Below are 13,842 nucleotides of genomic sequence, written 5' to 3' on the forward strand. Positions count from 1 at the left end.
ACAGTACTGGACATATTGTTGCAAAGTCAATTAATTGCCTCAGTTGTTGACCTGCATGCAATGCAAAAGGTGTACTGTAATTGCAATCGGAATTTGCCCCATTTTCGGGTGCAACCAACAGTCAACAGAGAGAGGAGTAGAAGAAATGAATACTTTTGTTGTAGTACTATAAATTGACTTGAGAGATGAAAAAGTTAAAATGATTTTCTTTTTTCTTCCTTTTTTAACGGAAAGTTGATTTTGGTCCAACATTTCTTCCATGTATGTCTGACTAAAAGAATATACAATACAGATTTTGCACACAGATTCTGATCATGAACCTCTTAATAGGGATTTCTATTTTTAGGGTTTGAGGGATTGAGATAACAGTTCATGATGGGAGATAAATAATTTCAAAATTGGATGGTAGGGTTGAGAATTGAGCACAAAATTTTCAATAAATAATAAATTTTGTTATGTTTTTAGATGTTATTTGAATATCTGTTTTCATTTGTTCAATTTGTGTTCACCATTACACGTGACTTAAAACAAATAATAATACTCCCTTCGTCCCACTTTAATAGTCCTGTTTTCTATTTTCGTATGTCCTAAATTGTAGTCCACTTTCCAATTGAAGAATGTAGTTGTATTTTAATTTTTCTAAAATACCCTTATTCAATGTAAGTTGTTGTTACTATAAACCTATTCCATTTAAGGAGAGTTGATTCTTTTTTTACCATCAATTCAAGTTTCCATAAAGTTATATTCTAATTAATGTGAAGGTATTTTAGGAAAATAGCTACCTAAATTGATTGTTCCAACAAAGTTAACTACTTTTTATTAAACTGTGTGAAAAAAGGACCAAAACTGTCAAAGTGGGACGGAGGGAGTAATAAGAAGAGGAACACCATTTGATTTGGCCGACATAAAAAGATCCACTCACTACTTGGAACTCGTGAGCCACTTTCCCTACCCACGCGTGAAAAACCTGGCTCATTCTTGGATTCCATGAAACGGCAAGGAGCATTTGATTACAACCGCAGGAGAGAAGACTATAGAAGTAGAAGAGGAAGTTGGGTGACGGAGTGATGTGTGATGATGAAGGTCCAGGGACGGCAGCCACCCGTGGACCATGAAAATGATTAATGATTCACTCCCATAATAACCATTCATTATCATCATTGTGTTTTTAACTAATGTTTTGCTGCTTTTGATTACCCATCCACTCCTTCCTTAGGCCTTGCACTAATCATGCATGGCTTGAAAATGAAACATTAACACAAATTATTCAACAAGCAGCAGCAGCGCATGCAGTTGGTTGTAGTACCCTACCCTGTGATTCGATTTAATTGGATCTCTCTGCTCAACAAATGTAGGAGAAGAGTTCAATAGAGTGAAAATTTTTAGTAAAATGCGCTAGTTCAAGAACTATTTGAGATATTTTTACTGTAGCACTTTTTGTGATGTGATGTATGTGAGATAAAAAGATAATTAAGAAGATAAAAAAGCGTATTGAAAATTATAATGATGATATAAGCAAATATATTTGAGCAAATAATCTCCCGTCCAAACACACTCCCAATTTACATCAATCAAACGAGGATCATGCAAAGCTTCCCGTAACTCTTCAATGATTGGGCCAATAGCAGAGAGATCATCATCTTTACTATTGATAAGTTGGACAATTCTAGATACTTGACTTAAACTTATTTCTATTTCTTTAGTCCAAATCATGATTTAACAGGATAAAGCTCCCAAAAACAGAAAGAAAGAAAGAAAATAATGGGGTATAAAAACGTAAATTAGCGACAATGTATATTGTGGAGGTTTAAACCCCCAGCCGGTATCCTTGAATGTTGCTTTGAAAACTCCAAACAACTGTCACTGGCTATATGACCATATGAGACAAACCTCAACTATAAACTCATACCACATAAGTCGGAATTGTAACCTAACCATTACTCCTCTCCCATTACTCCATTAGTAGCCAGCACAGAATCGTAAATAGTAGTATCGAAGCCATGCTACGCGGTAATGGTTGAGAAATTTGTGGCGTTTTTTAACTACCGTTTCTATCTCTCTCTCTCAATCTCTGTAAAAGACAGATCAAGTAACGGTGTTTGATCTGTCTTGTCTACCTTTCTAGACTAGTTCAACTAGCTGAAAATAGCTTTTTTCCAAAAGAAAAAATGGGGGATGAAACTGATCTAGGAGTACAACACAGCAATACCTGCTCCAATTTCCATTCATTTTACATCCATATCAAAAACTCCCGCTCACCACACACTACAAACTAATGTACAACTTCCAATTAATAAACCTTGCATGTATAAATACGTGGCCCTTCAATTTACTTTCCCATGCAAAACCCTAAATATATTCATCTTTCTTTCTCCAAATAGGAAACTCGGTTGTATGTTTGCAAAAACGAAGAACAAATGAACATGGGCATTCAAGGCATCCGAACGGCACCTTGGTGCACTGTTTGGGCTCTCATAGCTACCATTTCCATCATCACCTCAAGCCCTCATGTGTCTGCTAAAATGAATGTGATCGACAAATGCTGGAGGACAGACCGTAACTGGCGCAGCCACAGGCACCAATTGGCTACCTGCTCCGTTGGTTATGCTGGGAAAATGATGAGCAACATTGGCCGAGACGTCATAAACTACAAGGTGACTGATCCATCCGACGATGCACTCAACCCTAAGCCAGGAACCCTGAGATATGCTATGACCCATGTCAAGGGAAAGGTTTGGATTACGTTTAAGAGAGACATGAATATTACCCTCCAGAAACCCCTTCTTGTCAGCAGCTTCACTGCCATTGATGGACGAGGTGTTAATGTACACATTTCTGGTGGTGCTTGCCTAGTGTTGCAAAGGGTAATGAACTTGCGTTCTTTTTTCTTGGTTGATTTCGCCAGTCGATTGGTCTGTAGTTTAGTTCACGGTGTGTCTTACATGCACCTACAGATGCTTGCTGGTCAACTTTATCTCTTAAAAATTTTACAGAGCACAGGCCAAGACTAGGAAGTTTTGCCAAACAGCCTTTATCAGGCAGCTATAATTGATGTACGTAGTAAAATTCTAGTATATGACGATTATCATGAAAATGTTATGGGAAATCCTATTCAATCGAAATAATTATGCCAAATTAATTAAATGGGTTCATGATTCATTTCTATCCTTTTATACCTTTAGCGCCAGTCGATAGTATATGCATTATTATTCTTTGAAGTTGTTATACATCTTTGTCTTGACGAAAAAAATTTTTTGACTTAAAAATTTGGTGAAACAGGCGAACAATGTCATCATACACGGTCTCCGCATCCACAATTGCGTTGCTCAACCAGCAGGACCTGTTCTAGGTCCAGACGCCAAGATTGTACATTTGGGACCCGTTGATGGAGATGCTATCAGAATGCTATCGAGTTCTAAGATATGGATTGATCACAATACGCTTTACGACTGCCCTGATGGATTAATTGATGTTACGCGAGGCTCAACAGGTGTTACCATCTCAAACAATTGGTTTAGATCCCAGAATAAGGTCATGCTTTTGGGACATGACGATGGCTTCCGACGAGACAAGGACATGAAAGTTACCGTAGCCTTCAATCATTTTGGTCCTCGCTGCCAACAAAGAATGCCAAGGTACAAAATTCTCTTGTTAGAACTATGATATATACACATAAAGAAGACTCTTATCATGTTATCCTCCATTTTGTGTAATTGGGGGTTTTGTCTGTGTCAGAGTTCGATTCGGATATGCCCACGTTGTTAACAATCTTTACCTGGGTTGGGGAGCATACGCTATTGGAGGAAGCATGGATCCTACGATAAAGAGCCAAGCAAATCTCTTCATTGCCCCAAAAGATGGGAATAAAGAGGTATGTATCGATGAAGTCTTTTTCATCCATTTCGTGCTCCATGGTGTATGAAACTCTCAAGACTTAACAATCTGGATATGAACATCGACAGGTGACATGGAGGCAGCACAACGGAAATGGCATGTCATGGAACTTCTTATCTGTGGAAGATGTTTTTGAAAATGGCGCCTCTTTCAGCCAATCAAGAAGTGGTGGCGGTGTTGCCGTGAGGCCAAACTATAGCGCGGAGCAGATTTTTCCAATAGAAGCAGCAAGAGAAGTGAGGGCATTGACCAAATCTGCTGGTGCCTTGAAGTGTCCAAGGGTATCCAGATGTTGAAACAAGGCTCAACCTGATGAAGGACGCCAATGTGAAAAAGCAGCAGCCTCGAACATCTATTCGTTGTTCATCTTTTATATGATCTTCTTCCCCCTTTTTCGTTTTTTTCCTTTCTTTTCTTTCTGTTTTATGCATGTTATGGCATGGTAGTATTTAACTAGACACAAGCCAGCACCATAACCTTGGATGACCAGAAAATAAAGGACATATATATATATATATATATATGCTTGTAAATACAATTAACTGCTTTTCCGCTCTTTGAGCATACACATTTCACTGATCAATCAATACCATTACGTTTGGCTCCAAGATAATTGATTGACATGATAGTAACCTTTTTCCTTTTTCTAGAAAAACAGAAGAAAAAAAATTCGGGAATCACAGGACCCAAAGAAAATATATGTTTGGATTGCCATTTTCAGCCTGAAAATTGCCCTCTATTTCTGACTAGGGTTTTTAAATTCAGTTGTATGAAATTTTGCTAAGCCTGAATTAACCAACACCCCGCAGACCATCAATCTTGCTGGGTTGGAATTGACCAGATTATGTCTTACTCCGGTTCTGCCAAAAGTTTACCTAAATGCAAAAGTGGCAAAAATAGGCTTTGGAAAATTTCAAAGGAGCCAAAAGTAAAAGCGAGAATAAAAAGGATAACCATTATCTGCAAAATGTCACATAATAAGTTCATCACAGAAAAAGCACAAAGGATTTAGCGTACAGATTGAACATGACTCATTGATATTGACAAAAAAAATAACACAATGGAAGATATGAAGATGTTTATCATACTTCTTGTAATGACATGATCCCATCCAACAACAATCAAAATTACATTGCGACAAGTCGGGCCTTGTACATGCAAATATAAGCCATATGCCAGTCACCTGTGAAAAAAAAAGAAGAAAATTTTAGATAATTTCAACTACCAATACAAGCCGTTTAATTGCTAAAGGCAATCCTTACCCCCTCCTGAAAGCCTTGTGATATCTTCCTCGCGTTGGGGAATCGGATTATCATCATCAAACTGGATCCATTTCCCTGCAATCAAGCTAACAAAGTTTACAAACTAATGAACCCGATAAACATGCAATCAAACAAGATACGAGGACTCACCATTTTCTTGCTTCGCCCATGCAACATAATGCCCCGAGTCAGCACTTCTACCTTTGTGCGTCAACACCGCAACCAGGTCATAAATTCCAGTTAAATGCACTTCTTTGCCTGAAAGGTCACCCAAAAGGGACTCAAGTGAGCTCAAGGTAAGAAAGTAACATATCACGTAATATCTATTTCATGAATTTTCACCATGACGTATGGGGTATAGCCTACAATAACCATTCAGTGCAGGGCACTTTTATTTTATCAATCCAATATATTACCTCAAAATTTGGTTTTACACACTTTCCCCACCCTAGTTATGGGCATGTATTAACACTATACTTATCATCACACACATTTATAAAAAGTACACAGAACACCGAACAAAAATAATCATTAAATGAAATATATGATTAGGCATTAAAATGTTATTTCCCATCTCGATCACCTTGAAGCAAACCATAAACAAATGGATTAAGGCATTTTACTTAACTGTGATCCAGACAAGAAGTAGTTATTTACTTAATGAAGGTAACCAAGTTCTACTAAAACTGAATAACTCAACAACTACCTAAAAGGACCAAAGATTTCACTTTTACCTTCCAGAGATGAATCTTTAGATGTTCCACCGTTACCATTTGCTGATTCCTGAGTATATAAAATAACGTGTTGTATCAAGCATAATTATGTAGATGTGTATCCAATCGTTGGAGAATCTTGCAGATGAAAGAAAGCACCAGTTAGTGGTTTGCTTATATGGATTTCACATGCTAACCTCATTGTCGGTCATCTTGACATCAGTGTCTGAACCAGAGCTCTTCTGATCAACCTTCAGACCAAGTTTTCTACCTTCCTCGTCTCGAAGAATCTAAAAGTTGATAACCAGAATAATTTTCTGAACAAATATTGGCTTTATTTATAAGGGGAAAGAAAGAGGGGTGGGAAATTATATTGCAAAAGAAAACAGGTTATAAACCATCCATAAAGGGGGGCAAAGAATGTACTTGACGAGGAGTTTCCAATCTCTTCCTTAAATCATCTGAACACAAATCAAGAACATCTAACTCCAATGGATAGTCCACCTTCTGCAGATTGGGTGACTTTGTAAGCTAAATAGAAGTCATAATAAAGATTGATAATTCACCACAATCTTTGCCTAGGCAGAAAAACAAAGGACGATTAAAAGGGAAAAAATTACCCGCAAGATTTTTGCCTTCTGATTTGATTCCCTCTTCCAGAAAAAACGTACAAATTGAACAGTCAAATACCTGTGCAGGAAAATGACTGTCTAAGTACAAAGAAGAGAGAAGAAAATACAAGTAAATCTAATACCATAGGAACATGGTAAACAGATCTCTGGGAAGAACAACATTCATGGAAATAACAACCCTGCAAGAAAAACTAAGGGCCAATACATCAAATACATACCTCGGCAAGTCATTAATGCGTGAGTCTTTTACATAAATTGCACTGCGTCCCAAAGCAGGAGAAGCCTTTTCCAGTTCTGATTTCAAACCCTGAATGAATAAATCAATCAAAATAAATGGATTTACCCAAAACTCTATAAATGGGAAAAAAGTTTTTCACACTTTCAGTTAAAAAGGTAAAATTTGTTAGACATATGTATACAGCTGTGTGCAAAGCAGTTGAGCAGCATACAAACGGCTGCTAGAGATGATGTCTCTGAGTCATTCAGGTAAATGTAAAAGGATACAGAGTCAGCACGTTGTACCTCAATAAGTCAGAATAAAAAATAGAAATATATCTTCTAAATGAGAAAAATTAAAAAATTAAAAGAAGCATAATTGGATAACAAATTTTCCTTTTTTGACAGTATGAGCCCCTTTTATTCCAGTCTGGACTGCAATGAGATGAGAAAATCAGTGACTACATTCTTGGCTATTACTTCAATTTGATGCTAAACCTATTTACTAGCTTATCTATCCTTAAATACATTATCAATCTTATCTCTACAATTTTTCAATTTCCCCAGAAAAAGTTGAAAAAGTAAATCTTATGTTGCAAAGTCATGTCCAGTTCTTTTTTTTTTTTTAATGTCCAGCATTGAACCACTGGTTCAAAGGACAAAAAAGAAAACAAAGAGGACCAACAGGTTGAGGAGGGAAATCAAATCAGAAAAGCAAGTTTCTGAAAGTTAAACACACTTCAAAATACTGCATTTTGGAAGTTAGTAAAACTACAGGAGTCTAATTACAAATATCCAGTCATTGAGTTTATGCTTCTGATCACTATTCCAGTTACAAATTGGTGTTTGTTCTTTCCTATTTGTCTACAATTATTGTTTCTGCCCTCCCCCCCCCCCAACAAAAATAAAAAATAAAAAGAAAAACAAAAGTAGCTGAAGGAGGAGGATTAAAAAAGAAATAAGAGTAGATTCTTCAACAGAATCATAGACTCAAAATTCTTAACAAATAAAACTTACACGTTTTAAGCCCTCATGCAAATGGTTCACCTCTTGTGAAATGTGGCATTTAAGTGAATAAACTGACTCTCTCTCTGTACTTTCTTCGCCACTTTCTGTGCAATGAACCCTGGATTCATAGCCGTGCAAAAGATCAAATAAATAACATCTTACGAGGAACTCCTCAAAGCTAGACAGATACATGTAGAATATTGAATTGTGTGTACAGTAGATAGCAAATGATAACAATGCAGAAAACAGAATAAAGAAGAAAATTCTCCTTATCCAGATCTAAACTTAGTTCCCCAAACACTTACTCCCTCTGTTTTTTTCACTGACAGGTCAGAAACAATGGCCAACAATTTGTCCACCTAAATCAATGCCCTGCAGTTTTTGACCAGTAATTCTTGATATATGTTTTGATAGAGAAACAAAAGAGCCAAATCGCTGGATTAACTATAAAAGGATTAAACCATCACTCAGTAGTCTCTCGATAAAAATGTAAGACCCACCAAACAAGAGAATATATCTCAAACAAACATGTTGCAAGCCAGTGGTAGGTAAGAGGAAGGGTAGTATGTGTGGTTCTTTCATGTGGCTGGGCAGGACAGAACTGATCAAACCCTTACTCAGCAGAAGGCAATTCATGAAGAGAGAAGAACATAACCACTCCAGCAGGAAATCGTAAGGCCAACAGAGAAAAGGTTGCATATTGCAGAATGATGTCAAAATAGACAAAACCAAAATCATAAAAGAAACTTCAACAATTTAAAGCTGAATATACAGCAAAATGATAACCAAAAGTACAACAAAATCAGAATCTAAAGGTAATTTATGTTCCTCACAAAGGCAAGACAAAAATAGGTTGCAACAAATACCAATCAATATACCTGCTTACAAACTCGATACCAAAGAGTGCCTTCACAGTATCCGGCTCTTCACTGCAAGTAACATGATCAAAATGAATGAAAATGGAGGAAAGCCAGCTTGCTATAAGAAATCATAGAAGTGTGTTTGGGAGTTTCAATCTAAATACATCCTCAAAAGTGAATATACAGGGTGGGGTGAAACAAGAGAGTTAGCAAATAAAAGGTTTCAACTAAAAAATAGAATTTCAGCAACCCAGCAAAAGTGAAGAAATTTTAACTTTAGCAAAATAAGTGACCTACCTAGAACTTGATGATTTGAGAGACTGAGAAAGTGTGTATAGAAGTTGTGTCCAGCATTCTTCAGCATCCTGTCATCATTTAAAGATAACAATCAGCGATACAGCATCACAATCACCTAAGAAGTAGAAATGCTTTGACACTGACCAACATCTTCAAGGAAGTTACCCACTTAGAGGTCGGAAATTCTAGTCCCAAAGCTCCCCACAGATCACTCCTACCCTACCCATCCCCAAAAGAAAAAGATGCCAGGTACACTCTTCATGCAATAAATAAATGTATTGGATAATTAAAAAGATCAGTATGATGGAATGCAGGAGAACCTGCTGCATGAAGGCTCCATTGTTCAGCTGGCCAAATTGAGGATACTTCTTCCGCAATACCTGTGAAGAAAGTTTAATTAAGCACACTACATAGACATAAGGATGCTGACAAGGATGTATTCTTCAACTAATTGTTGCTTCCACATAAATGAATTACGATCAAGTGCACTGAATAAAGGAGGTTCCATCTAGCTAGTTTTGAAAATTCATATCAGAATCAATGTCCTCTTCTTTGTAAAGTCCATTATTTACCGACAAGTATTCGTTTTAGGCAAAGGAAAAAAATCACCAAGTTGAGTTCTTATATACACAAGATTTGAGAAAAAAATTATTCTTCCTTTCTCTGGGGACAAAAACGATGCCAGAGGCACTTCTAATCTTAAAAGAGAAGCACAATGTCTACAGAATACTAAAATTGCAAGTGATTGCTAAATTTCAAATAAAAAGACTCCAGGTTTAAGATAATGAAACTAAAGGGTAGTACAGGGTCTACAATCTTTTTGACTCAGTGAATTATTAAATTTAATTTTGGGAGAACACTGTTGCATTAGGGAAATCAGACATGAAATACCAAAAGATCATCTTATTTAAAAACAAGCCAAATGCTTTCACTGACGCCAGAAAGTGACATTTCCTTTTAAATTTAATACAGAAGCCACTGGTCTCTGGTATTTAAAGGAGCTTTCTACATCTTCTCTTGCAGAAGCAAACACAATCATTTCCACCTCACCACTGCTCATAAAAATTTTCACACTCAAATCTAAATAACGCAGAACCAATGATACACTCCATCTATCAGAATTTCTTCAGCACTTTTGGGAACTCCAAATATTTAGACAGAGTAGGAAGATATAGATGGTTTTGGTAGTTGTGTCCAGTTTTATCCATACTTTAAGACATTGGAACTTCTCAACAATTGCGGCACACAAATTTTTACCAGCTTAACTCTTAACATCCACTAGTAACAAGTGTCTGCCACCATTTCCAGAATTCACAAAGCATGCTTGTCAAGCACATTGATTGCATGGTTAGAATATTATAGACAAAGAGTAGGCCCCTTTATCAGAGAAAATATATGGAAAAGTAGAAGCCCACAAGATGGAAAAGAAGCAAAAAACTTTGTTTAATATGCATGACAGCTGCCAAAAGTTTGGGAAAATCCAAAAAGGAAGTATGACATTAACAATCAGTCAGCGACACAAGCAGTCATACCATCCAAAATTGCATCGGAGCAACTGGTTTAGCATTCTTATCAAGCTCAATAAATAAATCTCGTGTAGCAACTGTCAACTGATGAGAAGACTGGTCCACGTTGTTGCCAGCACCAGATGGTGGATAACTAACCAGAAAGAATGCGGTAAGAACAATACATTAGCAATAGAAGAATTGCAGCGTATATATCTAGAACCACTCTATAAAAAGTTAATTCAAGAAATTAAGAGAACTGACTTAGTTAAAGCAGACTTTAACTCCGGAACTGAATGCAAGCACTGCACTGTGGAGTTCATGTAGCAGGTGTTTCCAAGATTAAATAAGCCAGCAGAATGACCCGGAAGCAAGAGCCACATAATTTGTGATAGTACAAATCAGAAACAGTTACTACCTAGTGGCAAACTAAGAGCTCATTTTCACTTCTCTTTTCCAATTTGCATAATAAATTGTGCAAAAGTAAGTGGCATCTATAAGATTAACTAGTTAAAAGGGTTAGAAACCTAACCATATTGACAACTTGAGCTTCTTCTGGCATGTCCTCAGCAAAAAGAGGACCTTTTTCTGGAGCCTTGATTATCTCATCGGCAGTCCCCATCATCATTAATCTTTGGCCCTAGACCAAAAACAAGCAGAAAAACATTAATCAGGTGAACCATCACTAAGGCTCAGGAAAAGAGGGTAAAAAGTAAACCAATAAGCTACTTTTACCTCCTTTACTCCTACTTTTGGCCAATCTGCGTCATCCTAGATTATCACCAAACAGGAAAAGAAAAAAAAAAATTAGCGCAATAGGGTAAGCTAAACGAATCACAAAACCATGTGCATCACTTTCTTTTTTGTTTAGGACAAAAATAATTTTCTTATGTATCTCTCTATTTTAGTTTCAAATCTTATAAGATACAATCAAGTGGTGCATTCATAATCGGTTCACTTCCATTCTACAAATCTATTTCATTACCTTCAGTAAACCACCTTTTACCATAATCTTTTGCCTTTCAGGTGGTACTCCAGTTAGGTCATACAATTGGCATTTGAAGACATACGGGGACTGAGTGGTGTCGATTTCCACAGCAGGAAATACTTTCTTCTGCCACTTTACACTTACTGCAAAAATTATGCAACCATAAGTAACAAACAAAACTTCAATTAAGAAGATTGTTTACTTGGTGCATGAGCATCAATTTCCTTGCAATAAATGACAATGTAATGTTTGGCCCTTTAAATAATTATCACTTGCATATAAGTGTACCAATGATACAAAACACAGAGATTTTCCTGAGACCAAGCTTCCTTCAGGAAACCATTTGCCACTAGCTCCCTTTTCCCTTTTCTCAAGGCATCTTCCATAACTCAAAAGGTGCCAAAACACTAATCAAGTCACCTGATTGAAATCATTTTGGCAAATATGTCTTCTTAAATTCATTGCTTTTATTCATATCATCCTTTTGGACCAATCTAAGTATATTAGCAGTGTGGGGTAAGATAATGCTCAATTGAACTTGTAACCCAAGGTTTTTTTTTTTTAATGACTACAAAATTCTTCAATCATGTATCAAACTGTAACATTGGCTTTCGTATGCCCTTAGACCAAGCTACCTCTTACATTTCTTACTCCGGCTCTCACATAAAAAACACAGCTGAGGACACTAAACTCAACCAGTGCAAAGTAACTTAAACAGTTCTGTTACCCATTCAAACCTTATGCAGCCATTGGATTTGTTACATGTGAATTTAAACAGAGGTTACATCAAGCAACCGAGTTGCACTGACCTAAAATTTTCCCTAAGCATCATAAGGAAGACTAATCCTATAAGTTATAATCGGTAGCTTACCCTGTAATCCAAAATGAAAAACCTCGTATTAAACTAATTAAGCAGTTAAGTAGTGAAAATCGTAAGTTCCAAGCTGTATAATCAATGGCTCACCATTAAAACTAATTCTGCTATAAAAAGTGAGGTAAAGATGATAAAGATGCGCAGAGCCGCAGAGCATCCCAGATAGCCGAGGCGGCAGTCACGGCGAAGATGTTTAATTTGATTCTCTCAATCAAAACCCATGGAATCGAAATATAAGCTCAAAAAATAGCCTCATATACTTTTTATTAGCCAAAAAAAAAAAAAGGAAATCCATCATGTTCAAATCCGCTCTTAGTTGAGAGGGAGAAATTGATAGGATAAACAACGAGGAGAAGATTCTGACCTGTCAACGTCGACATCGGAGCTTAGGATTTTGGCTTTGATTGGATTCCTGTGTTCTTCCACGCTGTCGGGTAATCGGGTTTGGGTTTACTTGCAGGGGGAGTGCAAGAGCGGAGAGAACTGGTTGTGTCGTGTGCACACAGAAAGTGTAGCACAAGAAGGTTTAGGTTGTGTTTGGATTGCATTTTCCGTCATTTTTCATGAAAAAATTACTGTAGCGATTTGATATATGTGAGGGAAAAATGTGATAGGGAAATGTGATCACGAAAAACGACAATATTTTCCGACGGGAACAAGCAATCCAAGCAAGGCTTTAGTTAATCGGCATGTACTGCAACATACGACATCGTTTCAGCATCTGGGGTTATAAAATTGAAACTAAGGCGGCGTTTGGTTCGCATGTTAGAATTAAATTCGGATTCGGAATCGTTCGTCAAGCCCACCCTCAAGTAGTAGGTTTGGCTTTTCAAATGAGTTTTCCTTTCCACTTTTTATTATCTCCATTTAACTAGTTTTTTACATTTCTTGAAGAGTTTATTGTTCAGATTTTTTCTTTCTTTGGTTGTTGTGTTAGTATATCATAAGGCATACATTGCTTTCTTTTTTTCTTAATGACAACAAAAATGGAAATTGTATTGGTTGCAACTAGTGCAAGTAGAATCCTTTTTAACTAAATATGTTACCAACATGGATTTTAACTACTTAGAATGTTTCATTTGGGATGTGGTATTGTTGGTGTATTAACCATGACCTAGGGGGAACACCTTTTATAAATATGCTTGTTTGATTGGCTGGTATAAGCATATCTTTTAGATTTAATAATTGATTTTAATTTTTCCGTTGTTAGATTTAGGATTTAGAATCTTTGATCTGACAAACAACAGATAGTTGGAGATAGAAAATGTGCGGGGAAGGGTAAAAGGTAAAAAAATAAAAATAAACAAAATCGATTCCAATACTTATAAGTTCAAATGACATAGAAATAACATAACTATAGAAAATTAATAAGCAAACATATAGTGATACTATATTTTTCCCCCTTTAGATTATGTTAGCTCTATCTTGACATGCGTATAAGATAATTTTGCAAATACAATAAATTACTTTTTGTTAATTATACTGTAATCATTTTTCAACTGCGTATGTGTTGGTCTATCTATTGTTTTGGCTTACATGAGACTTGCCAAGGAAAGACTAGTCTATGACAAAAAGTGCATGCTGGTCATTACC

General features: G+C 36.5%; 2 protein-coding genes across 2 annotated transcripts; one reads left to right on the forward strand and one right to left on the reverse strand.

Annotated features, from left to right (window-relative positions):
- Window positions 1-2,484: 2,484 nt before the first annotated feature.
- LOC113742022 (probable pectate lyase 9) lies at window positions 2,485-4,365 on the forward strand. The gene is made up of 4 exons (XM_027269702.2): window positions 2,485-2,864; window positions 3,280-3,635; window positions 3,736-3,871; window positions 3,963-4,365. Exons 1-4 carry the CDS (start codon window positions 2,523-2,525, stop codon window positions 4,188-4,190), a joined length of 1,062 nt encoding a protein of 353 aa, XP_027125503.2. The 5' UTR covers window positions 2,485-2,522; the 3' UTR covers window positions 4,191-4,365.
- Window positions 4,366-4,901: 536 nt separating this feature from the next.
- Window positions 4,902-12,767, reverse strand: LOC140003717 (ubiquitin carboxyl-terminal hydrolase 6-like). The gene is made up of 18 exons (XM_072047015.1): window positions 12,614-12,767; window positions 11,373-11,518; window positions 11,123-11,158; window positions 10,920-11,027; window positions 10,652-10,692; window positions 10,415-10,541; window positions 9,203-9,262; window positions 8,883-8,950; window positions 8,604-8,654; window positions 7,735-7,843; window positions 6,720-6,808; window positions 6,490-6,559; window positions 6,296-6,376; window positions 6,067-6,159; window positions 5,891-5,939; window positions 5,307-5,414; window positions 5,157-5,231; window positions 4,902-5,077 (listed from the first exon to the last, which is right to left on the reverse strand). Exons 1-18 carry the CDS (start codon window positions 12,627-12,629, stop codon window positions 5,022-5,024), a joined length of 1,383 nt encoding a protein of 460 aa, XP_071903116.1. The 5' UTR covers window positions 12,630-12,767; the 3' UTR covers window positions 4,902-5,021.
- Window positions 12,768-13,842: the final 1,075 nt, after the last annotated feature.

This window comes from Coffea arabica, chromosome 4e (assembly GCF_036785885.1).
Source record: "Coffea arabica cultivar ET-39 chromosome 4e, Coffea Arabica ET-39 HiFi, whole genome shotgun sequence".
In the NCBI taxonomy this organism is placed as follows: Eukaryota; Viridiplantae; Streptophyta; class Magnoliopsida; order Gentianales; family Rubiaceae; genus Coffea; species Coffea arabica.